General features: G+C 42.5%; 1 protein-coding gene across 1 annotated transcript in view; it reads right to left on the bottom strand.

The window, feature by feature from the left end:
* Gpc6 (glypican 6) overlaps positions 1-26,898 on the bottom strand; it is a 981,663-nt gene that overhangs the window by 17,007 nt on the left and 937,758 nt on the right. Inside the window, exon 7 of the mRNA XM_042682659.1 lies at positions 1,049-1,185. Within this exon, the coding sequence (XP_042538593.1) occupies positions 1,049-1,185 (137 nt within the window). The remainder of the gene's footprint in view (positions 1-1,048; positions 1,186-26,898) is intronic.

Genomic DNA, 26,898 nt, shown 5'->3' with positions numbered 1-26,898 from the left:
CACCAGCTGCTGCGCTCACTGCAGCCCCACTGATGAGAGGCTGTGGCAGACTCCTCTCCTCATGTGCGGCCTTGCCTGCCAACTCCCAGCCACTTCCCCCATCCAACTTCTCCACCCCTTGTGAGCCCAGGCCAAGCCCATGGTGGAGCCGAATCAACACATTTGGAAATTCCTTATCAAGTGGCCACAGCAGTGGTCAGCAGAGCAGGAAGATGAAGTCAGAGCCATCTTTTGGCAGGAGGTTCCAGTGGGACATCCCAAGGCTTGGGACCCATTAGATCCCTCCCTCAGTTATCCTTTACCATCTTACTTTAGCTTTCAAACAACCATTCAATTATTTTTTCCCCAATGGGAAAAATTACAGTTGAATTTAAATTCTCTGGCATATGTGTGTGTGTGTGTGTGTGCGCGCGCACACACATGTGTGTGCATGCATGCATGCATTGGCTTTTTAGCTTGAGGATGGTGCTCTATCAGTTGAGTCATGCCTCCACTCTAGGCTTTTTGCTGATGAGTTGGAGATAAAGAGTCTCATACACTTTTTTGCCTGGAGCCGCTCCATACTGTGATCCTCAGCTCTTAGCCTCCCGAGGAGGCTAGGATTATATGTGCGAGCCACCAGTGCCTGGTGAATTTCCATTTCCGGTTTAACTTGCAAACACAAAATACTATGAAAATTTAACTCTGGCTAAAAAGAGTGCTGCTATCTTTAAAGTCATTAAGGGAATATGAAGGACTCTGTGGTCTCAGGTTAGGTGTAAGCTGGTATCTCTCTCCCTCCTCCCGTCCTCAGCCATTGTGGAGGCATGCAGAATAAGAGCTCCACACCACCGGTGCCTTGAGAGTAAGTGCTTCCAAGAGCCCATCAGATACACCGCTCTCCACAGCTGTCATGGAAGGATGTGGCCCCGTTCCGCCACCCTCCATTGCTCTGTGCATCAACAGGTCTGCAGAGTTTTGTGGGACCGAGTATGCTGGGGTCCCATCTGCTGCAGAGTTTTGTAGGACCGAGTGTGCTGGGGTCCCATCTGCACACCCAGCTCCTCACCTGGCTTTGCTGTGCCCGTTCCAACACTCCTCCTCATTGGACGTGCCTGCTGTCACACGCTCATCTTTGCAGATGGTGTAGGGTAACGCCGACCAGACCTTTTTAGACAGCTTCAATTTCTCTTTTATGTCTGTGACCTGATCAAGAAACCAAGAAAATCTAGTGAGCATCCGCTTCAGGCTTTGCCCGTGTCTACACAAGGATATGACAGAGGGGAAGGTTGCAGAGCTTGGGATGTGAGGGGTATGGGTGATTATTTGGAAGAGAGAGGCAACCCCATGACTGCAGGGGCAGGAAAGCTCCCTTTCCAGCACCTTCCTCTAGCGCCTGGCAGCAATGCTCAGGTAATTGGCTCTGTTTTCCCTCCATCCTTTGAATGACACACTAAAGAGTGCCTCACCAGGCTCTGGGTACTTCCCCTGCTGAGAGTCCCTATTGCAAATCTCCTCTGTATGAGCTTTAGAATTCATTTGCCTGGATGTCAGCTCAATGCTCCAAAACAAAGCACCAACAGATAAAACACTTTTCCCAACAGGCTGCTTGCCACTGCAAGTTATCCATATTCTCATTAAGTCAGTTGCTACAACCTCCGCATACAATGAGCAGGCCTCACACTGCATGTGCGTGGCTGGTAAGCTATAAGCCAAACCCACTTCAAGATCTCCAGCACCAAGAGAGAAAGTCCTTCTAAGCACAGAAGAGTGGAAACCGCCCATCTTGAAGAATGGAGGACAGGGGAAGTTTAGCCTTAGTGTCCTGGGAGTTTTCAGGCTCAGCACTGACTTCTTACCTGCAGGGAGGGTTGGGAGAGGGAGTCAATACCATTTTGGCTCCATAATGAGTATCTAGATTCATGCAGTCCAGTCCTGATATCCTATTCTATCCATGCAGACATTAGCAAAGCCAGGTGTGAGGGAAAGGCATTGATTATGGGCTGAATTAGGTCTGCACAAATTTGTGTTCTTGAAGTACTGATGAGTAGGACTTCAACATGGGACCTTCTTTTGAGATTAGGTCTTTATAAAGATAAAGATGCAAAGCGGAGGCCACTAGGGTGACCCTAATTCAGTATCATTGACATCTTTATGAAAAGAGGAAATGTGGATAGAGAATCATGCATAGAAGGAAGATGGCATGAATGGACACAGGAAGAAGATGGTTAGGAGAGAGTCTTAGAGTGGATCCTCTGCTCACAGGCCTCAGAAGGGACCCACCCTGCAGACACCCCAATTTCAGCATCCCCTTCCAGGGCTATGAGGCATTCCTGTCATTTTAAGCCCCCTAGGTTGTGGTATTTTGTTACAACAGCTCTAGGAAACTCATACAGATGCATGCCACATCAGAGCATCTACTGAAGATATTTACATAATCTTAAGGTACCACCTACTAATTACTTATTAATTACAAAGGAAAAACTGAGAGTTTTAGAGGGAAGAAACATGGTAGTCTTTGACCCTCATGAAGGATTGTTATTCTTTTTTTTTTTTTAAGGATTGCTATTCTATATCTCCTGATATGATTTGCCAAGAAAGACACGCCACTTAGTGGGCCAAAATTTCATACCCTGAGTCTAAAGGTAAGGTCGTATCAGGCAGACTGAAAAGCAGTCTGGACATTCTGAAAAGCAGCCAGTTGCTACTCCAAATGTCAGTCACAAAAGATCTAAAAAGAAAAAAAAGGTAGAAGAGTTTTTCCAGAGTAAGAGATGCAGCTGGGTGTCTGTAGCTCATGCCTGTCATCCTAGCTACTCGGGAGACTGAGATCTGGAGGACTGAGGTTCACAGCTAGTGTAGGCAGAAAAGTATCTCTAAAATAACTAGCAAAAAGGTGGGCTGGAGTCCACAGATATCTCTTTGCTATTTTTGATTATCTTTAAGTAGTTGTACAAAGGAGATGCCCTGTGGTACCTCTTAATCAATGTGACTCCTGTCATCATCCTCACCCACCCCTCCTAGCCTACCCCTCTTTTTACTCTCAAAAGACTTCTTTGGATATGTGTATTGAATTTGTTTTGCCATTTAACAAGGCAGTCTATGTGCACAATGCATCTTGATCTGTGTCATCCTTCAGCCTTGTCACACCCCCCTTCCACCCTCCCTTTCTCTTACTTTTCTTAACTTTGTGGTATATACAATAAATTTTAGACTGCTTTCTTCCGTCACTTGTCTACCTCTCTCTCCTTGGCCTCACCCCACCTCTTTCAAGTACCCATTTCCTGGTATTTATTTTGTTGGGCTTTGACTTAGTCTTTCTAAAGAATTATACTATTTGAGGTGTCCACAGAGTCTACTATACTTCAGTTAATTCACGTGTAACCACTTGCTTACCACCCAGTGTGTTTACTCACAGATTTATAGGCATATTCTAGCTACCACAAATGAGGGATGCCATCTTTAAATCAGACTCCAGCATGGTCTCCTTCCAGGCGCATTCTCTGGCCCATTAGGTTCAGACTCTACTGGGGGATATTTGTGCCTGGTGATTTCTCCAAACTCTGACTGGTGGCTTCCCCAGAGTCCCTGGGGGTAAAGACACGGTATAATTTCCTCTGGGCTTAGTATGGGTTGAATGACCAGTCTTTCTAGTGAATGATTTAGTGGGTCTCCTGCTGCTGAATTCTCCGTACTAAAAGTGGCAAGGCCCAGGATGAGTTGCTCAATGGTATCTCTTAGCAGAACACAGGTGCTCATTACATATCACTAAGTATTGGAGGTGGTGGGTCACAATAATGGGTGTTCTTCATTCCAAAAGGAGTGTGTGGGGAAGAAGTGCAGTTGCTCTTCTTATGTGAGGAGCCCTGGTAGGGATGGGGGGGGGGTAGCTCACCCTTTATGGTTTACTGTAGCATATTTGACAATCAGAACATGTTCACTCCAGCATTTCAGTAGCTGTGCATTTTCGTTGTACAGTTGAAGGGGGGAAAGCAAAGGAGCAGTCAGTGATGGGGATGCTTTTTGAACATTCTGCACAGGACCTGGCCAATTCACCTCCAGACTGGGACAGTGAGGCAGGCCGCTGAACAAATAGACACCTGGGAAAGAACATGCCGGTGATTCTGAAGTATGTCTCAATGATGGCCGTTTACTTTTCAGTATTGGACATGTTTTCCAATTCTCATGTCATATAGAAATACTTTCTCATTCTATTTGCTTTTTGGATTTCTGAATAATATGTAACTGTTGGCTGTGGTTTTGGACCCCAGTGTTGGTTTCCTGCTTTGTTTTCCTGGAAACAAGTGCACATACAAAGCTAACCTTTATGTTAATGAATATTCTTTTGTACAAGTGGGTTATTGATGCTATCACTGAGCCCTGATTTATTAATAACACAAGCCTGATAGGAGCAGACATCTGAGATCAGAGACAAATTTATAACAGTATCTTTTTTTCTGATTCCCCAATAAGAAACTCTAGGATAAATCAGCTCTTATCACCACTTACAAATCATATTTACCATTGGTCCAATATGACATGAGTAATACTCTTCCCTTAGTAATACACAGGTGTTAAATTTCTTTTATCATGGTATTTTTAGACTTTGGAAGTTAACAACTTTCTGTTATTCCATAGGAATCTAATGTATATATATACTGCTGGGATTCACAAGGAAACATCTGAGCTCTCTTTAGGATTTATCTGGATTTTGCCCCCCAAAGTTTTTGGACTATTTTGACTGTTGGTTTTAGTGGAGTAATTTAGCACCATCAAAAGATTATCAGAAAAGAGTGACATCATTGCCACACTTGCCCTTACACAGATCTACAATTAGACTAATGAAGTAGGAAAAGACAAGGAAGGAAAGAAGGAGGAGGGAAAGAAAGGAAAGGGAAAGGGGCATGGAGAAAGGAAGGAAGGAAGGCAAGTCATTTTAGTAAACTAACAACAGAGATGACAAAAATCAAAGAGCATAAAGAAAGATCACACAGGCACTTCTACCTGAAAGCTGCCCTTAACAAATATTATTATGCCAAATATTTAAGTTGAATCTCTTCACATTTCTGCCTTAACTTCTAGTTTACAGGAAATACTAGAGATGGAGGAATAAGCTATGTAACATCATAAATAAATGATCAGATACAACCAGAGAATGAGACATTACATAAGACAACTGGCCTTGACTCTTCAAAAAAGAAAATAAATAAATCAATAAAGGCAGGAAGACTGCTGTAGATGAAAAGAAACTTTAGAACATAACAAACCAAATGTCATAAGTAAGACTTTGACTAAATCTTGGAGATGGAGGCAGACACCCTGTATAATATACTGTATAATACAGTTTAGAGATAACTGGGGAAATATGAGTAGGGAACAGATATTATAGGAAGATGACTTTTCTTAAGTATGATGATGATATCACAGTGGTGGAGACTGCTTTTGCTTTTAGGAAATCCATGCTGCCATTTTGTCTTGTACTACTTGAACACAAAACAAAATGAATGAACCCTCAACCATTATTTAGTGTACTAAAGTTATATATTGATGTTCATCCTCTCTCTGCTTTTTTTCAGCCATTTCAGTAGTGTTTGAGAAAGTCAAACAGAACAAAAAGTTGGAAAAGAAATAAGACTGGATCAGGAAAGCCTGTGGCTTTTAAGAGCTTTAGGTGGGCTCAGTATATGGTAGTCCTTAGGACCCAGAGCTAGGCTGTGAGCCTTCATGAAGTTAAGGATTTGTTCAGTGTTCACCACCCTGTTGTGATGAAGCATCATCATACCCTTCGTGCAGCTGAGAAGCAGGGGCCTTGGAAATTTAAAAAGAATACATACTCCTAGTAAAATTGTGGAAGTGAGACAGACTGAAACACAGATGCTGAACCGATGACTCTTAACCATGTAGGCTCGACTGTGTCACTGCCTATAACCTGACCTTCGGTACAGGCATGCTGATGGCCAGGCTGAGTGAGGATCTCAGTGAGTAAGGACGTCCAAGTCATTGATTCAGTGTGACCCAGGATGAAAACACTGGGACTTTGAGTTCTCCTTTCATAAATAGTTAAGAGGCACTAAGCTTTCCTAGTATTTAACCTATAGGTGGCTATCCAGTTAGTTCAATGGCGGTGGCCATTTCCATAGTGGGGAGGGGTACTGGCACCTTCCCCAGGAGGTAGTCAGATGCTTTGTTTGTGGTTGAATGCATTCCTGGATTAGGTAACAAGGTTTTTAATTAAACTCATTCAATGGAATAGTGACTTAAAATGATTTTTTGGTTAAATAAGAAAGCTGGGGTTTCTTTCATTTCAAACAATGCGAGCACACACAAAGAATGGTAACATGGCTGGGAGAATGTAGCAGCCACCACAGGGTTTGGGACACATCCCAAGACCCCCACGAATACGCAATTCTATAGAAGAAATCTAATTTGTAAGTTAGGTCACAGTAAGAGGTTGGCAACCACACTGTTAATGGAATAGGGCAATGATCACAAAGTAACATAAGAAACATGAGGTGAAGATAGTCTCTGTCTTTCAAACTGTCTTCTTGTACTCTGTTCACTTTTCCTTGTGGAAGGACATGAAACAACACAAAGTTTCCATGGCGAGAGGAAGTCAGGTGAATGCTGTAGTGTGAGACTAAGACTCACCTTCTAACAAGGTATCAGAGGACTGTTATTTGCAGTGGAAGATCCATGATCATTGAGCTACTGCAATGTCAGATGGGTTTCATTTCTACATGAAGATTCTGGGTCAAAGGATGAGTCATATCTTGGGTAGGGTGAAACAGGGTAGTGTGAGATTTCATCACACTAATCAGAAAAAGGTGCAATTTAAAACTTAGGGATTGCTTATTTCTGGAATTTCCCATGTTATATCATTGAAACCAGAGAAAGGGAAGTCACTGGGTGAGGCTTCACTTTCTCTTGCTTTTTAAAAATAGAATATTTTTTTTTCCAAGACAAGGTCTGGCTGTGTAGTTCAGACTGGCTTTGTACTCATTCTTCTCCAGTCTTAGCCTCCAAAATACTGGGATTATAGGCATGTGTCCCATACCTGGTTAAAAAAAAATTTAAAGTTGACACATGGTAATTGTATATGTTTATGAAGCACCAGGTGACATTTTTTTATGTGTGCTTATACTCAGGAGGTACCCTGTGTGTCTGTGATCCTGAATATACTGTTAATAGAGAGGTATAAGACTGAAACATTTTGGAGATCACTAGCAGGCAGGTCAGAAGCTCCCAGAAATTATTATTTTTAATCAGTGATTTAGCAAACAAAATCACGTAGTGACATTCAGTAAAATTAGTTTAATGAGGCAGGGAAGTAGAATCCTGTCTAGAGGAAGCTTCAATACATGGGTTAACGGGTTAAACAAGATAAAAAGGCTTTTATTTCTTGTACTCCTTCATTAAGCCCTTATTCTATATTTTTACAAGTTGTGTTTTATATGAGCGCGTGTCGCTGCCCTTGATGTGGTGAACAGAGGTGCAGCTACCATCGCTGTAAGGAAACAAGGAAGCATGAGGTCATGGATCTTAATTTGTCTGCAGAGTTCTTTCTGACGAACACCCTATTCCTTCCTAAGCAAGTGAAGGTGGGCTGATATTTGCTCGTTGTGACTGCTCAACTCTGTGACTGGAACAATTAGCAAGCAGGATGATTCATAATTCTCTCAGGAGGGGTTAAGCTAAAACATCATATTCTCTCCATTGTCTCCTTCAGGAATGGGGTGAATTTAGCCATGCAGAATCCACTGCTCCCAGTCACTGCTCTGATCCTCTGCTATTTATTTCACTAAGTGGCAGCTGGACATTGAAGACACCTAGGGACGATTTCCTCTGCAGCCTGAGACTCAACAAACAGTACGGTGTGTGTCCTGAGCTCTTAGTAATTATTTGTTGAGTGAATACATACATGGACAGACTTACCAATTCTATGTTAACAGAAGAAAGCTCTCAAAAGTTATCGATTATCTGCCAGCGGCTACTGCCCAGACTTTTCCTTTGGAGAATAAGTTAGACACAGGCAAATTCTGGCAGGCCTTTAGAAAAGAAGTTTATTTCCTTGACCTGACTACCATCCTCCCTTTCTCAGCAAGAGGGGGGTGTCAGGTGATCCCTCCAATCCTGTGATTATGATTCTAGGCTCCAGTCGTCACAAATGTCAGTCCAGGTGGCATTTACACAGGTATGCTAGAAGTTCAGAGATCTCAAAGACAATCTTAGCTTGGAGGGGGGAAAAAGCAAGAGAATTTAGCTAAAAGTTGGATGAATTCCACCTTCAATAGTCTTTACTTATTCTTATCCATTCTTCCTATGGTTTTCTAAGCAGAATTCTTATTACCTTTGTCTCCTAGTAGATTATACAATCGGGGAGAGACTAGACTTTCTTGTTCAAGATATTTTTTTCCCATGGCTGTTCATCCATTCATGGAAGACTCAAAGTCTGTTTCCCATGGATGCTTTTATTTCTTCTGGGCTTTCCCTGGGCAGCCACTGTGAGAGGACCATGTGCTGTCTCCCATCAATCATCTCTCAACCAAAATCTACTTCCTGACTACTTGTTTTATGTACCTGTCCCCATGCCCTGGGTGTTTTTTTTTTAAATGACTTCAGAGAGATTCCAATGTGCCTATTTCATCTGTCCAAAAACATAATGTAATTGGATGTAAATAATATATACTATATCTTTAGGGGAAAAAGATGATTAATATTTAAAGGGCTATACACTAAATAATACATAATGAGGGGAAAACAATGTGAATATTTCATAGGCTGAAGGTCATTTGTTAGGTTTGGAAAACAATCTGTTCAAACAAATGCAGGTGGCCTGTTTTATGCCTCATGAAGAAGCCTACTCTATTTTGGTCAAGTTAAAGAGAAATGTTGCGAGGCACGAAGTCATGTTTGTAACCTAAGGGTTAAAGAACCCAGTGTTGGAGACAGTGATTCTGTCTAGCTTTACTCTGTAATAGAGTGATCTTTCCTCCAGGACCAAGTCACTTAAGTCTCAAAGGGAGCCCGCTTAATGATCAGGTGATGTACACAACACCTTCAATAACCAAGCAACACACACGTTGTGGAGTAGAGTTTCCAAAGTTCCTAAATCTCAGAGAGAACATGAGTATACATTGTCCTAAACATCCTTAGAGGAACTAGGAGTTACTAATACCAAGGCCTGAATCCATAAGCTCTACGGAATCAACCTGCTCTGATGATGGTAAAGCTTTGACCCAAATCCACGTTTTGTTTGTTTGTTGTTGTTGGTTGTTGGTTGTGGGGCTTGAATTCAAGGCCTGAGTGCTATCCCTGAACTCTTTTGTTCGGGGCTAACACTCTACCACTTTGAGCTACAGTGCCACTTCCAGTTTTCTTGTGGTTAATTGGAGTCTCACAGACTTTACTATGCTGCCTGGCTTTGAACCGTGATCCTTAGATCTCAGTCTCCTGAGTAGCCAGGATTACAGGCATGAGCCACTGATGCCCAGCTCAAATCCATGTCTTTTGAAGGATAGCTTTTAACACTCTTCTCATGGAACACGAGTTTTCCATTTATTCTGAGTTTGTGTTCATCTTCGGTATTAGTTTCCATGTCTCCTACTCTCCCAGTTTGCAGTGTAGTGTTCAGCTAAGTTTTGTAATGCTGAGTGGAGCAATCACTTGTATCAGGCTTTCTATCCAGGAACTTGGGGATGTTGGTGGGGTTCTGTTCTGTTGACTCCAGTCTGCCTAGCAGATTTGGCCCACATATTGTACTCAGCATTCCATTGAATCTTCAAGTCACCGTGCCATCTGAAAACACCCGCACGAGCCCTCCTTCACATCCCCAGAGACTTGAATAACAAGTTCTAGTCTATTGCCATAGACACATTGTCCTCACTGGTGGTACGGGGCTTTTAACATACCTCCCCGAGGAGATAAACACTCATGCATTTTGTAGGGAAAAAAAAAACGAGGAAGGATAGAAACCCAGTAGGAAGTGAGAAAATCTTTGAAGGTTCAAAAAGACAATGCTGAGTTTTGTTGAGTCTCTCAGGGGCTGGGGAATTGGATAAAAAACAATGTAAAGACTCAGAATTATCCCCTCTGGCTTCCGGTTTGGAGTTTCTTAGCTAAACGATCAGACTTTCTGAAGGGCATGACCTTGTAAAGCTAGAAGGGGTCTTTTTCTGGCAAAACACTGGTCCTCAGTGTGAAATAAATACGAGACAGATCGGCAATGTCTTCCAGTGCTATTCAGATCAGACTTCTGTAGCGTAATTGAAGAAAATAGCAACAGCAAACTTTCAGATCTTCCTGTTTGTACCTCATGCTCTCTTGTGCTACATTCCCTGGGATTGGATGTTTTCTGCAAAGCTAGTACAGTACATGTGCCATGTGTCCTTGAGAGATGACACAACTGAGCCAATACTGAATTCAATTGAAGAGAAAAAGGCAGGACGTCCTTTGGTCTGTGGAATTTCACATGAAATCAATTTTGACACTATGTACTTCTTAAGACTGAGAAAAACAACCCCAAACCTGACCCGTGAACAGCCTTAAAGAATGGCCTTCTTGTTGAATCACGGGATATGGTTGAATTGTGAAACCAGAGCTCCATGGTCCAACACTTCTAGAATGTTCCTGACCAAGATTCCCTAGACTCTATTTAATGCTACTGTAAAAGCTATCATCTACTGAAAAGGACCTAGGATTCTCTGGTGATCTAGCGCAAGTGACAGGTCAGTGCTGAGGGTCTGGGCATACATTCAACCACTGAAGAACGGATTCTCTTTCCTCTTCCCCACCTCTTTTTGATCCATTTCTTACCTCGCATATGGACTGTCTTTCACTGTCTCTGCTCTGCCTTGGAGACCAGCTTTGTTCACCATGGTGGTTACTTTAGCCTCTATTGATTCTTGGGCATTATTTTGGCTGTGCAAGAACAGACATCCTCCCAGGAGCTGCCCTGGTCGAGAGCATAATTGAGACAAAGGCTGATTCCCAAATAGGTTATTAGAAATGCAGCTGGCACAAAGGTAGGCAGGACCTCAGCTGCAGTTCCAAATGTAGAACTGAGTTCAGTATTTCTAGCATTATGGGAGGCACACTGATTTCTGCCTATCGTCTATTCCATCATCATCATACAATTAAAAAAAAAAACCTCTAGAAAGTGCATGATGGTTTGAAAATCAGTTTTCCTCTGTTCCCTGATGTAGTCAATAGGATCGTGTTGTGGGATAGGCCTGACCTCTTTGGATAGGATTAACGTAGAAGTTAGCACTCATTTAGAAAACAGACAATTTTGCCAACAGGAAAAAGGCTGAATGCTTGCATATGTAGTCTTGCTGAAAAATCCGGATTCTTTTCAAAGTAACCTTTCCAATACACAAGGCCTTCACAGGGGTTCCACGGTGCCCAGCCCGGGCCGGCAGCTGCGTACCCTCTACCTGCACCCTTGTCATCAGTGCCATGGTAAGCTCAAAAGGACTTGAAGTTACTCTTAAAATACTGAAATCTCATCTTCAGGACATTACAAGTAGGTCTGCTGAGTCAAGAAAAGGGGGAATGCATCACAAAACATTTCCCCTCAGCCTACTCATCCTGACTATTTCAGAATGTATCAGTTGACTGGACGTGTTTGGGGCTTGCTTCTTCTACACCAATGCTAAGAAACAGATGCACAGCTATTCAAAACTGAACAGGAAAAGCATCTCTTCCTCTTTCCTCTCCTTCCCTCCTCTCTCCTCTTCTCTTTCCTTTTCTTCTTATTTTTTTTGTGCTGGTTTTGGGGCTTGAACTCAGGGCCTGGGCACTGTTCCTGAGCTATTTAGTGCTAGCACTCTACCACTTGAGCTACAAGCCTACTTCTAGCTTTTTTTTTGCTGATTAACTGTAAATAAAAGTCTCATGGACTTTCTTATCTGGCCTGGCTTTGAACCCCAATCCTTAGATTGATGCCTGGGTTAGAAGCATCTTTGTTTTTGCTCAATTGAGAGTTGTATAATCAAGCTGATCCTCTCTTAGTAAGATATGATAAACGTGATTCTATCTAACAGCCCGAGTACTCACAAAGATGTATACTCATTGGAATTTGAATTTTAGTTCAGAAAATCATTTAGCAGATGGTAGGTACAAATTGGATTTATCTAAATTCTAAAGTCACTCAGGGTGGAGATGGGTTGATCCCAATCTTTTATGAACCCAAAAAGAAAACATATACATCTTCTTTTGGCACATGTGATTTGATTTACACTTCACTAGGTAGACTGGTCCTGTGTAGTGCATGAGAGCTGTTACTTTAATATCAATTGTGTTATATTTCTGATATAACACAATGTTCTGCTTTTAACTTCACAGGTTGACTGGAGAATTGGTTTAAATTTAATTGCCAGTGATTCTGGTTTAAGGGAGTTTTAAAAATGATAGAATGAGTTATTAACAAATATACCCGGGAACCCACCAATCAATGGGCCCCAGGGTGTCCATGAACTTTTTGCAATGACAGGGCCACATCATGGGAGGAGATAGAATGATTTAGTGTATCTCAACTTAGTTATCTTTCTTTGAAAGCTTCTTCTTTGACCCCAGAGCCATTCACTTCTTCCCAGTGAGGATGTGTCAGCTGGGATCTTTTTGGTCTTCCTGGCTACAAGGATTTTCCTGTTTCCTATGATTGCAGTTGTAAGTCTTCCCCTCTCCCCTCCAACCCCAGCCTATGAGAAACATAGGGATAGAACCACTGAACTTTGTGTACAAAACTCCTAAGAGGTATGTGTTCAATGTCTTGGTACAATGTCTGCCTAGGGTAGAACTTCATTTGTAGCATATGAACAAAAGAAAAAAGAAGGAAGAAACAGAGACATGTAAATTTAAATTCTGAATCTCTAAGTAGAATTGCAAATAAACCCGATTTTAAGATGCCCTTGATGGCAAACCTGACTGCTATACCTTGCAAATCTCCCTACCTCCTGGAGAAATGGTTGTTTGGGTTTATATATAGGTATTCAGTTCAACTACACACGCATGCACACATACCTGCTTAGGATCCACAATGCACTGGGAACTTTTAAAGGTCCAGGACATGCAATACTGTAGCAGACATGGCCCTGCCTTGAATGAACCTGCCACTCAATGGAGTAAATACATGTTTGCACATTTCTGCAAATATATATATTGTATATATATATATATATATATATATATAAATGTATTGTGGCTATATTATATATATAGTATAGCCAGCTATATTATATACATAATATAGCCACAATATACTTTCTTTATGTTTAAAAGCTGTATGGTTTGAGTATAATCAGTATTTTTCCATAAAGGAGGAAGACTTGGAGGGAGATGAGGCAATGGAACTGGAACTCTAAGGATGAGCTGAGACCTTCAGATAGAAAAGTCAGGTAGAGAAACCTGGTAGAGAAACCCTGCATAGCAGAAGCTGTGAAGCCTTTCAGTCAGGGAGAGGAGCATGGAGCTGCACAGACAGTTGTGGCTTCAACGATGACTTTCCTGCAAATACATTTTCAAAATGGAGAATGGCACTTCCCTCTTTTAAATGCTCTCTCCCTAAGGATTTAATACCTTTTAGTAAGTTAATACGCTGCTAAGACACTTGGAACTGGAAGTTCTTAAACTCGTAGAAGCATCACCACAGGGACAGATGGCATAGGGCAACTACACGGCACTCTTTCTTGGAAATCGCGGTCTTACCCCTGTGAGGTAAATTACCTGTTCCAGGGAGCCATCTGCTTACCTTAAAGATCCAATTTACCCCATGGGGCACCAACCAGGGAGTGCCCTGTACCCATCTCCTAATTACACCCAAGTGATATAACAGGACTCGACTTTCACCTTTACATCTCGGGAATCTGATAACCTACGTGGATGTGCTTCATCTGCTCGGAGCTGCAGAGATGTCAGAAATGCCTGATGTCGCTCCAGTGGGAGAGAAACCCTCCCAAAGAATGGCAGACCAGCCTTTGAGGATAAGAGAGCAATGAGAGCCGAGGACAGCAATGCTTAGTAGAATATGATGCAAACCACAAATAGGAGCTATCTATGTCATTTCAACCATTGTAGTGGCTTCTTGAGAAAAGTTAAAAAAAAAAGTTTGGGCTGGTGCTGAGGGCTTGAACTCAGTTTGACTCCCCCCGACTCTCCCCAAGGCTGACACTCTAGCTCTTGAGCTGTTCCTCCATTTCTTTTTGCTGATACCTTGGAAATAGAGTCTCATGGACTTTCCTTCCCTATCTATCTAGCTTCAAATCACAATCTTCAGATCTTAGTGTCCTGAATAGCTAGGATTACCAGTGCCTGGCTTTTTAAAAAGTAAATTTTAATAATGCACTTGATTATTTATTGCATCACCCAATATACTAAGAATAGGTATGGATTTCACCATATACTAAATATGAAATTTTATAATAAGTTATTTTATATTCTTTTTTTTTTAACTAAGTCTTCAAAATCTGGTTTGTATCTGATACTTACATCCCATGTCAACCAGCTATATGGCAGCCATCTTGGAGGGCACAGGCCTCACAGTCCGGGGAAGAATTTTTCTCTTGCATGGTATTTATCTCCAGCATGTCTCTGGACTCAGTGACCCCGGAGCTAGCTGATGGCTACCATGCAGAGACCACAGTCTAAGGTCCTTCCTGAGCACTGAGGGAGCAGTTACTGCAGAGCCACAATAAAGGCTGTAGCTTGAATGGGACGGAGGGGTTATCCACTTAGCATTAGAGTGTTAGTATCTCCCGGTTCATTGTTTCGGTGGGTTAGGTTGCACTGAACATCATCAGAACTCATTTCCATCTTTTCTCTGATGTCATTTCCTGTCTCTTGAACACAAATGCTCCTATCCACTCCGCAAAGCACATCAAGGAGAGAACTGAATTGAAGTCAGGTTTTGGTCCAGTCCATTTGGGATCCAGCCTTCCTCTAGAATTGCTTCCAAGCATATGAATGAGAAAATGATGCATTCAGCACCGGGATAGCTGCCGATAATTTTGCCCACAGACAGTTTTTCACAGACTCATTTTTACTGAAGTATCACCATCACTAGGAAAGGTGTTGGGGAGAGGGGGGCTAATCACATCTCATTTGTTGAATTTCCATCCAGATACTCATGGGACAAGCAACTAGGATGGGACCGTTCTTGCAAAGGAAAATGTTTGAGAAGCTGTTAGATCCCTCTTTTCACAAGACTCCACTCTTGAAACTTAATTGCCTCAAATAATACACACGTTACGGAGCTGTTTCTTACCAATTTTCTGTGGTTTTAAGATTATAAACCACAGGCAAGCTCTGAGAATGTGCATAGATTTTGAAGACAAAGGCTTTAAAACCTTTTCTTCAAACACCTCCCCTCCCCCTGCCCCACCCTTACTTTTAAATTAAGGCAGCTCTGCCTCAATAGGTATTAGAGGCTACTTTCAGTCGAACCACCAGATGGCAGTGTTGTCCAATTTTTGCTCACCTACCCCCTTCCCACAGTCTTGTCCTAGGGACTAAAATTGTAGATTGTTCCACTGCATATAAAACTGACAACCCTGTTATTTTAAACTTGAAACTGACAGGCTGTTATTTTAATGAGGTCTTCCAGAGCCAAGGTTAACCAAAGCTTTATTTCCCTACAAAATGTTAAGGCCACAGTTCTAAAAGGGGGCAGTGAAATTTTATGTTATGGAGACTTTCTCTGACTGTACAAGTTTTAAGATATTTTTGATGAGTAAAGCTACATGATGAATGTAGACATATGTTTATATATCACGCCCAGTTCTGCATTATACTTTGTTCAAATTTCTTCCAATAGATCCTTTAAGTTACATTCCTGCATAGAACCAAAAACCAAATCTTTTCGACAGCTATCCATTTCCTTCTATTTTGAGGCATAAGTATATATTTTTAGCACCTGACATTCTAACTTAATGAGTCAAAAGAAAATTTATGGCTTATTTCAATTCCATTAATATTCAAAAATGAAATCAAGTATAGTATTTGATTCTTTATTTCCATGAAAGAAGCTTAGATCCCGAATGGCAAAACTTAGAAAGGATTTTCTTTTATAATAAGTACTTCTACAATGTATAATGGTTAATGGCATTATAATTTATTCCCTTTCCCTTGAAATTGCTTTTTACGTTGCTCAAGAAAGTAGTTAAAGTCAGTTGCTAATGGTGTCACTCCGAAAACATTAGAAGCCAGCCATCTTTTCCCAAATGATTTCGCTAACATTTTTTGAACTCTTTTTATCTGTTCAAAAAAAAACATTTTGAGCATTAAATCAATTTTCCTGTCTGAATTTACTAATGTAGATCCCATGCATACTCCATCACCTGCTGCATCTATAGAATTTACTTAAAATAAATATTATCATCACTGATCCTTGTTATTGGCTAAAGATAGGCCCCCAAAATAACTCTCTAAGTGTGGGCAGAACACTGGGTACATTCCTTGTTTTTTACTCTTCAGTGGCTATGCTGTCAGCCGACATTTCATGTGCTTCTACTACCTAGAAAGAGCTGTGTCTGGTGAACAAGTCTTATAAAACCCAGTTCGGGAAAAAAAAGTCAGTGCTGGTGACATAATTGGGAGGGGAGGAGGCTGGTGGAAAAGTTGGGAGTCTTTGCTCAATATCACTGAGAACTTCCACATGGGCACAGAAGAGACTTGAAGCCCTCAGGAATGGCAGAACTGCACAAGCTGTGTGATTGTGATTATCTCACCAGCCCCTGAGACAATGATGAATGGTCACCATGGTGATGCAGGCCAACGTAGCTATTAGACACCTGGCAGGCACATCCACAGTCACCTCCCATTGGCCCAAAATGTTGAGAAATTCTAGGCCTCTCCAGTGAACAGAGATCACGGAGTCCTTCAAGGCATTCATGGTGATGTTTTGGTGTAGTGCAATGTCAGCAGGCTCTTCCTATGTGGCAGGAGCAACTGGAATGTATGAACAAGGATGAGGGTTTGGGGACACAGAGGCGGGAAGGAGTCACAAGAGTCAAGCTGTGGGTTTGGTTGTGGACGCGCCCTGGCTCCACCTCCTGTCCTCTTGAACTGCCACTCCACCAGCCTGGTGACCCCCAAAGTGTGAAGGCATTCCAGAGCCCTGGGGCCTGTTGGCAGATACCACTCATTTCAAAAAGGATGAAAAATACATTGGGAGTGTAGGGGATGGGGGGAGGAGGGGGTGGGCTGGAAGTCATTGGACTCTGCTCAAGCTCATATTAGTCCAAACTCATTTCCTAAACCCCCAATACTATTGTGTGGACCTTTGAAAAATGTTCCTAACTTTTGAACCTTTTCTAATGCCACCAAAAAAGAGTCTTTCCTGATATTCTCAGCCTTTGCTAACAAGAACCAGGATGAGAAGCCACCAAATAAATACAAGCCTGTGCACTGCTAAGGCTAATATTGATCCATTCCTCCTCTTGAAGGTCCAAAGACAAAAGAATCAAATACTATTTTCACAGTTATTCTTCTCATTATACATAACAATAGGTTATATTGCCCTTGAATACACCTGTCTGTCTGTCTATCTATCTATCTATCTATCTATCTATCTATCTATCTATCTATCTATCTATCTATCTATTATCCATCAATCAGTCATCTATTATCTCTCATCTATTACCTATATCTACCTATCATCTATCAATTATCTCTCTCTCACCAACAATCCTATATCTTCACTATCAGCAAAAACAGTCATTTTCAGGGGGCATCCAAGACTCTCCATGCTATAAAACCTGGGCCATTTCTATAGCATGCCAGTGTGAAAGTTCTAAAACTCTTCCTGGCTTTAAAATGGAAAAAAGTGTCCCCATTCTGGATTTGAATTCATACAGCAGCCCAGCCCAACTGTTCCCCCGAGTTTTCATGACAAAGGGAGAGTTCATTCTCCCTGAGGGCTACAGATACAGGCTGGAAAACTAGCCCTACATGTTTAATGGACTGTATCTAACAAAATTGCATTAGAAATCCTCTCCTGGAGACTATTTCTCTTATGAAATGGAAAGTAGTAAAGCAAACAACATTTTCACCACCTTGCCACAGGAATCCATGGGGACTTGAAAGAACCTTGCCTTTTCCTATTACACTCTGCTTGGGAATAAGGCCGTGGAGCCAGACAGTAAATTTGACTGCACCGTATGCACAGCACTGGAAGAAATCACCTTGCTGTGGCAGGTAAGTATAAAAACAGTACCGGACGCACCGTGGAGCCTTCCCGATCCAATGCCAGGGGCCTTCTGTTAATAGATTTGGTAGCTAAGCAGTAGTGCTTAGAGAGTAATCTTCATAGCTTCGAGACAAGATCTCAGCCAAGAAGCTCCAAGTGTAAATAATTAGGGCGATGACTGGTCCTCCGGCCTTCATCTAGGGTTGTGGTTTTTTTTCTTCTTTTTTTTTCTCTAGTTCTCTCTGGATGGGTTATGTTTTATTCCTGGCTCATCAGGACTTACATGATGATGTTAATCTGACTCCAGGGAGGGGAATGTAAGACTTTACTAACAGAAATGAAGCCCTAACCTGTCCGTTGTTACCCCTGGATTTATGAGATTTGCTGATTTGATTATTTTCTCATTAGAAGCTATTTGTGATTTTTTTAAATAAAACCCCACGGTGACCCATATATCAGAAATCCCAACAGGCTTCATTTTTTTCTTTTTAGGAGAACAAAGGGAAAGGGAATATTTGAAAATAGTTTTGATTTCTTTCTTTCCTCAAATTGTTTTCTATGTGGAGAAGCCATCCTCTCTGCCAAGTCAAATCACAGGCCTTTAACAAAGGCTCGGCCTATGTTCCATGGGTTTCTTCTCCCTACAACACGGTGGATGCTCAGGAATTGCCCAGAAAAAAAGCTCTTCTCTTTTCATCACTGAAGTTATGGAGAAGAAAGTCGAAGTGTCAGAGGAGCTAGGACTTAGGTCCAGAATTTGACTTGGCTTTCTCCTGGTCTCAGAAGGTGATCCTAGGCCTGGCACCTGTGGCTCATACCTGTAATCCTAGCTACTCAGGAGGCTGAGATCTGTAGATCAAGCCAGTCCAAGCAGAAAGTCCACGAGACTCATCTCCAATTAACTGGAAGTGGAGCTGTGGTCAAGTGGTAGAGTACTAGCCTTGCACACAAAATCTCAAGGACAATGCCTAGGCCCTGAGTTCAGACCCTACCCTAGGATTGGCACGCACACACACACACCACACACACACAGAGGACACCCCCCAGTATAGGAAGAAAAGCTTGGAAGTTATTCCTCTTTTGTCTTAACAAGATGTTTTGGTTTTCATTTTGCTTTTTTAAGGTCGTTTAAAAATAGTGTGTTCTGTAAACAGAGCCTTAAAAGCAAACTTCCCTAAAATTTGCTCCAAAAGAGGATTTAGGGAAAATGCAATGAATTCTTTTGGAAATTATGGAAATGCCTTGGTGTTCCTTCCCTGATCAAATGTCAGGGCATCAGCCATCTTAGCCTCTCCCCAACCCCATACCTGGCTAGCTGCTTACAGTGCTGCAGACACAGATTGGGTTATGAAGACCTGAGAATCTGCATTTCTATTCTATCTATCTGATATACCCCAACCAATGCTGAGCCACAGGAAATCTAAAAACCGAGACTTACCACACAGGTTAATCAGGAAACTAAAGATCTCCCAGAGCATAGTTGCCTTAGGACTTGCACTTGGCCTGCTTTTTAGAGAAGCTTCTTTAATTTCTTTCATTGCATTTCTCTCAATTTATTTCTTGAACGTTTTTGTTGTATCGTTACCACTCCTCTTTGAGGACAATGGGATTGTCTGCATCCAGACTGCAGGTGTCCGTGTATTCGGTCGACAACCATTTGGTCAGGACATTCTGTGTGCAAGGTTCCCTGTTAGGCACTGGGACTCTAAAGATGGAAAGGACAAGTCTGTACCATGAAGGAACTTTCTCTGAAGAGAAAGCATACATAGCAGAACAAAATGTAGTACAATATCACATCAACATTGGTGAGAATTGGCTACAGTATAGAACTACAGCATAGGAAGGAGTGCGGGCATTTCTCAAGGACAGACTTGTGTAATTTCTGTTCCAAATTGATTAAAATGAGAGCATGAAGGTGAAGTCAGGATCCATGATAATGGATACATGGTAATATTGACAGGCTGCAACCAGTAGGCCATGGAACACACCTGATTTCCAGGGAGGGTACAGGAGGAGGGGGTGGAGCTTGGGGGTCTGCTAGAGTTGGCGGGGAGTTCTGCAGGTGCCTTTGACTAGAGAACCATTCACAGGTGTCTTCAGAAGCGTTATAGATGAGGCAAGTAGCTTCTGATCAGTGAGCATTTCCAGAGATAGCAGATGGTTGAGAGGTATACTGAGGTTGTCTTATCTGCAGGGAATGCCCATTCATTCGACTTTACACTTTGTACTCGATGGCTTGTTCATCCATGCATCATTTGGCCACAGCTTGCTGAGAACCCACCAGGCACTGTGGTAGGGACATGTTCCTGTTTACAGCTTTTCTAGAACCTTCCATTAAATTCTTTTGCTATGGTTCCCGCTGCCTAAAGATTTGGAGGCGATGAAGAAAGAACAAAGAATTCTTTCTTCAGAATCCCTGGGTCAATAACATGAGCTAGGTAAAAGTCTGAATGCAATCTGCAGCATTCAGATAGCACTGGCATTCAGTCAGCAGGGCAATCTCTTGGTTGCTTCTTGTCAGAATATTTGATTTTTTATTTAATTTGCCTATCTCAGTTTTAGGGGAGCAGTACAGGGATTTGAATTCACAGTCTTGTACTTGTTAGGCAAATACACTACCACTTGAGCCAAGTCTCTAAACCTTTTTGCTTTAGTTATTTTTCAGGAATAAAGGATGCCACTTTTTTTATTTTAATTTTTTCCTAAGATTGGCCTTGGATGATGATTTTTCTGTCTCCTACATAGCTAAGACCATAGGCATAACCACTGTACCCATATTGCTTTTTATTCTCAAATAGTAATAGACTTGCAGAAAGTGGAGAAATAGAATATAGAGATTATTCCCCAACTTTTTACATACTTGTGGATGTGTGTGTGTATAGCTCTGTGCAACTTTGTCACAGCTATAGCTTGATGTAGTTACTACTATAATCATGATACGAATTTATGAAATCACTGTGATATCTTTTCAGATCTACGCTCATCCAGTGACCACATGTCTTCGTTTCTGAAGCAAGAAGAGCAGAATTAGAGCTTTACTTCCACAATTCAGAAACACAGTCATCTCTCAGTATTTGAGAGACTGGCTACCGTTCATGGATACCCGAATCCCAGATGTTCAAGTCCTTTACATAAAATGGCCTGGTATGTATACAGAATCTACTCACATCCCCTCACTTTGCATGATTTCTAGATGACTTACAATGCTTAATCCAATGTAAATGCTATGTAAACACTTGGTGAACTATATTGCTTAGTGGATACTCGCAATTTTTTTTAAAAAAGTTGTTTCTATTCAGTACACCCATAATGTATTTTCCTTTTTAAAGAGTATTTTTGAACCACAGTTGGTTGAACCCATGGATGTGTAACTTACAAGTGCCCCTTGTAGTAGTTAACAGCTTAAGAAATTTGCCTACTCTTGTCAGGTGATTGGCTGAATTTTCAACATGGAAGCTTTCTGGAATTTAAGCTTTCAGTATGTGCGATGACGATGGCAGTTTGGAGGCCAAGTGCTGTCTTACTGAATTCAAAATGGAGAAATATGTGTGTGTGTGTGTGTGTGTGTGTGTGTGTGTGTGTGTGTGTGTGTATACATATATATATATATCTCCATTCCTCACACTTGCCTTTCACTCTTTTTTATTTTTCCGGGAATGTGTTAATTAGCAGAGAGGCCTACTTACACACCCAACACACAGACTTTCTACTGACCTAGATCCAGATTGTTTTATTTTCCTCTCAAATCCCCAAATGAGAAAAAGGAATTGCATTTTCATGAGAGACTGGGGAGAGGGAGGATAAAGTAATCTCATGTTACATCAAACACTCGAGATTGGTTAAATTTTAAATTCCAAAAAAATTTTTTTTAAAGCTTAGCTTTTGGATTCACTGTGGGAGGGGTTTCCAGGCAAGGAAGGGGATGCTGCCAAGATCCCTGCTTATCTCATCCTCATCTCTGGTGACTCTGCTCCAGGAGCAGCACACTTGGTGACAACAACTCCTTATCCTCCCTTTCCTTTCTCAGTGTCTTCAACCTGTGTGCTGAGCCAAGAGACCAGAAGCCCCTCTCTGATTATGCTACTGTCAGTGGAGTCTCTCTGTGTGTTGCAGAGATTACTAATGGTTCTCATGAGCAGGACCAAGAAAAAAGAACTGGACTGGGAATGTGGCTCAGGGGTAGAGTGCTTGCCTTGCATGCATGAAGCCCTGGCTTCAATTCCTCAGCTTCACATAAACAGAAAAAACCAGAAGTGGCACTGTGGTTCAAGTGGTAGAGCGCTAGCCTTGAGCCAAAGAAGCTCAGGGGCAAGGCCCAGGCCCTGAGTTAAGTACCAGGACTGGCACTGCAGGCATGGAGCCGATCCCCCCAGTTCCCTTTCTTGGCATTTTTGCTACAGGAAGGAGACATTTTGAAGGTGGTGGTGCAGTGGCTTAGCCATCTGAGATCTCTCTGCAACGGGACAGCGAAGGTTCCATGCATAACTGGCATTCTGAGGAAGAGGTCACCTGACTCCTAGAAGGAGAGGAGAGTGCAAACCTGGCTAGTTTGAGGATTTCTTAGTAAGGTGGGCAATGATTCTAGAAACGGTGCAGAATCCATGATTTGGCACCATCTCCAAGCCTATGGTCTAGAGAAAGGAAGAGGAGGAGAGTCAGGGAGCTGTGTGCCTCGGCTGCAGGGCTGGCTAGTGCACAGCAAGTGCACTGGGCCTCGCTCTCCTGTCATTTCCCCCATTGGCCAAACCTAGCTGAAGCCGGGAGTCAGAGCATACCCTGGGTGCCATCATCCAGATGTCCAGGGCCGAACTGCCCAGGGAAGGGGCCACAAGCGGCTGTGCGATGGGGACAGAGAGGCCTTCGGACCCCACGTATCCCCATCCCTGAGGATCGCAGGCCTTTAAGCTTCTGCGCTGTGCAGAGAGCATTGTGCAACACCAAGTGTCCCAGCATTTAGGGGGAGAGAGGGTTAGTGGGGGGGGGACACAAGGAGAGCCCCTCTTCCTGCCAGCCTGACTCCAGTTGCCCTTCCTTCTCTGCTATGTGAGTTTAGCTCCAAAGGCGCTGACAGTCCTGAGACCCGGCTGCCCCCTCACTGCCCCCCCCCCCACATGCATGCTATTTGCATGCAGGGCAAAGGGGAACTCGTTTTCAGGAGCTCCTGTCACACCGAGGAGTGGGATCAATGTGACACAGTATTCCAGGAGCCCCACCCTGACAGAGCAGAATGGGCAGACTCTTCCTGCCACTCTATCTCCCCCCCCCCCCCCCCCCCCACACACACCTCTCTTTCCCTGTGCTTTGTCCTCTATTTGGAAGCCCTCCTGCTCTGGGCAAGCTTAATTACTCGTCTGCCCCTCGTCTCAGTGAAATCATCTGGAATGTTTTCTGAGCCATCCACTGCTGACTCAAACCCATCAGGAGAATTCACTGAGGACAGGCTGCAGGGATCGGATTCCGGCAGTAATAGACCTTTGCTGTTTCATGTCTGGTTGTTTTCATTTACATTCGAGACAGAGGGAGTTGGGGTGGTGGGGCTCAGGTCACAGAAGGGGGGATCAGACCCAGGACCTAGCAACAGATTTGCATTCCTCTGGAGCCGATGGCAATTGAGCAGCGATTCCTACTCCAGGCAAAGGCTGATTGTGATGATGCATCTTAGTTTACAAGGCTGAGGAAGTGGGTTCTTCCTGGGAGGTTGTGGTTGAGTGATTTTGAGGTGCAATCACAGGCCCAGATGTGTCCTTCTTTATCTCTGGAGCCTTCTCTCACTCAAATTCTTTCCCATAGTCTTGTTTTCCACAAAAGGCTCTGTTCCACCACGAACCAGCTGATTTCAGAATCAGCATGGTGTAGGGGACTCACTCTAGGCATATTTTGTTTTCAGAAATTCTCATTAGGCAGAATGCAGAGAGGGATCTCCATGGATTTCTGTCCCCAAGTGCTTCTTCGCATGAGCTTGGGGAAAAGCTGCCGTCTATATAAACTTTTTCTCATGGCTTTATTTTTATGGGGCTTCCCTCTCTTTAGGGTTTCTTGGTTTTTGTTTCCCTCCCCCTCCTTCCTCCCATCCAATTTTCCTTTCTTCTTTCTTTGCTCTCTTTCTTTCTTTGTTTCTGCTGTTGGTCACTCTGTCTCTTTTTCTGGATGTTGCTAATGTTTGTTTTGTTTTTGGGGGGGTCGGTCGTGGGGCCTGAACTCTGGGCCTGGGCGCTGTCCCTCAGCTCTTCAGCTCAAGGCTAGTGATCTACCACTTGAGCCACAGCTCCACTTCCGTTTTTTCTACTTACGTGGTGCTGAGGAATTGAACCCAGGGCCTCATGCATGCAAGGTAAGCACTCTACCACAGAGACACCTTCCCAGCCTACTGTTTTTCTTTTTTTTTAAACCCAAGTTTCAGAAAGTACAGGGTGACTGAACCGTAACTTTCACATGTTATAGGCATTCACCTGCCCATTCACTATAAACATTTCCCCTCTCCAGCCATTAAGTTTTTTAATAGTCAGCCTGCCAATGTCAGTGACGGATTGGCACTGGCTAGTATGAGAAACTTGATGGTTGGTAAAGGCTCTCTCTGACTGTTGACTTGTTTTTCTGTGTCCCTGTCTCTTACCTTTCCAGTACTGCTGAGACATCAGTTACTGCTATTGTGCCCGGCAGCTCCCCAGAACTACATGTGAGGAGGTCCAGCACATTGGTGTGCCCTGCTCTTTCTGCTAGGTCTTCTCCTCTCCCACTCACAAGAAAATTAAAATAGAAACAGTTTCTTTTTTTATTCCATCTGTAGCTGGGAAATGAATGGATGCTTCCTTCTAGGGAACACTTATGCATGTATATCTCTATGTAAGTGCATGCATCATATTAAATGTACCACGCTCTTACATATGTCTATTTTTATGATGTCTTCTGGAGGTCATGCTGAATTCAAAGGAGAATTTCTGTTGCTTCACACTGGGAACCACAATGGGCCATGAGACAGATGTTTGGGACCCTGAATGAGTCCCAAACGAATTGCCCAGTGTGTTGTGGATGCCGCTTTGCCCCTTTTTACAACTGATCAGGGCACAGATGTTTCATAGCACAGTGGTTCTTCCATGTAGAATAACCTGAGGCATTAAAAAAAAAATGGCAGATGCCACTATCTGGATCACGAAGATTCTGATGAAGTTAGCTGATCTGAAGATAGCTTTAACAACACTTTCCAAGAGGTTGATTCTAATATATAACCAGGATTTAAAAGTCTTGCTTTAGAAGTAAGTGTAGGACGGTTCTGAGACCCTTAGAGGCTGGAAGAGACCCATGTAACCAACCAAAATGGGGCAAGAGACATATGAAGCTAAGAAACAGATATCTAAGTCTAGGCTGTTTGAAGACTGAGTAATACATTTCCTGATAATTGGAAATCTCTGGTATTGCATGAATGGCCCCAAAGAAGCAGGCAGCCAAGGAATAGGTGAAATGCATGATGATCACCTGCTTTTGTGTAACAGTAGCCTTTCACAAATCAAGTAACTCCTGTCTTTGGTAAACAAGTGATCCACTGACATTATCTCTTTATCTTTCCTCCAACCCATCCCAAATACAGTTAGTAACAAGGTAGTAGCTTAATTTGACTTTACAGTATAATGCTACACTAAAATCTCTAGTCCCACTTCATTTTTTACAACTTAGCTCGACGCATTTCACTAGCTGTAAAGTCCTTGTCCAAATATCTTTGATTAAGTTTGATGGATGATTTTCAGTAACTTCTGCATGAATCAATCATAGAGGAAACAAAAGGCCAACAGGAACAATTTTACTGCCCAGTTGTCTAATTCATATTCCTAAATTACTTTCAACATTTTATTAAATTATATCAGGTCAATTTGTAGCCATAGGCAATTTAAAGAATGTTACTGGATCAGGCATTACTTCCAAGGAAAATTTCATTTCATAGTTTAGTACGGAATTACTAGCCACAAGGTTTAGTTGGATAACTTCTGAAAGCAGATTATGCAGGAAAACAGTATCATCTGTGAGGACTGGCATACTCTGTCAAAGCATATAATAAAAGCTTAGAGCAGAAAACTCAGGGTAATTGGTCTTCTGGACAGTTTTAGTCTTTTCCAACATGCATTTTTGAAGATATTGTCCTTTATCTCCTAATTTTTCATTCCCCACTGAAAGCAGAACTCCCCAAACGATATGGGGGAGAAAACAAGAGAATGTGATCGATCGACATAACTGCTCAGAGAGCAGGGCATGATGGGTTTTCTTCTAACCACTTCTCTGAAATGGCAAAATTCCACTTCATCTCCCAGTACGTCGGGCTCGCCTATAATGAACACCATACAATGTAAGCAAAAGGAATAGTCAAAAGTGAAATATCCTTATTGTGCTTTGCTTGGTTCATCTCTTGGTCTTCTGGGTGTCACATCAATGGGAAAGATTGAAATACAGCACGGTGATGACCCAGAGACAAAGTTCACAGTCTGTTCCTCATCCTCTGAAGGCTCCTATCTCTCATTCTCAAGGTGAGCCCCCCCCCCTCCTTTCTGTGAAAGTCCTTAGCTTTCTCCTCCTTCATATCCTTCTAGCCACATCCCACCCCTCTGCATGTCCTTCCTCCTGTACCAGTGCTTGCCATGTTTACTGGAGTTATTGTTAGAAGTGAACCTTCTGAACACCCATCCACATAAGTGGACCATCACAAAGCTAGTTTAAGTCAGAAAAATGTTACATAGTGCAATATTCATGAA

This window comes from Dipodomys spectabilis, unplaced genomic scaffold (assembly GCF_019054845.1).
Source record: "Dipodomys spectabilis isolate Male_0828 unplaced genomic scaffold, ASM1905484v1 ptg000075l, whole genome shotgun sequence".
Taxonomy (NCBI): domain Eukaryota; kingdom Metazoa; phylum Chordata; class Mammalia; order Rodentia; family Heteromyidae; genus Dipodomys; species Dipodomys spectabilis.
This window is presented reverse-complemented; position numbering and strand designations above follow the sequence as displayed.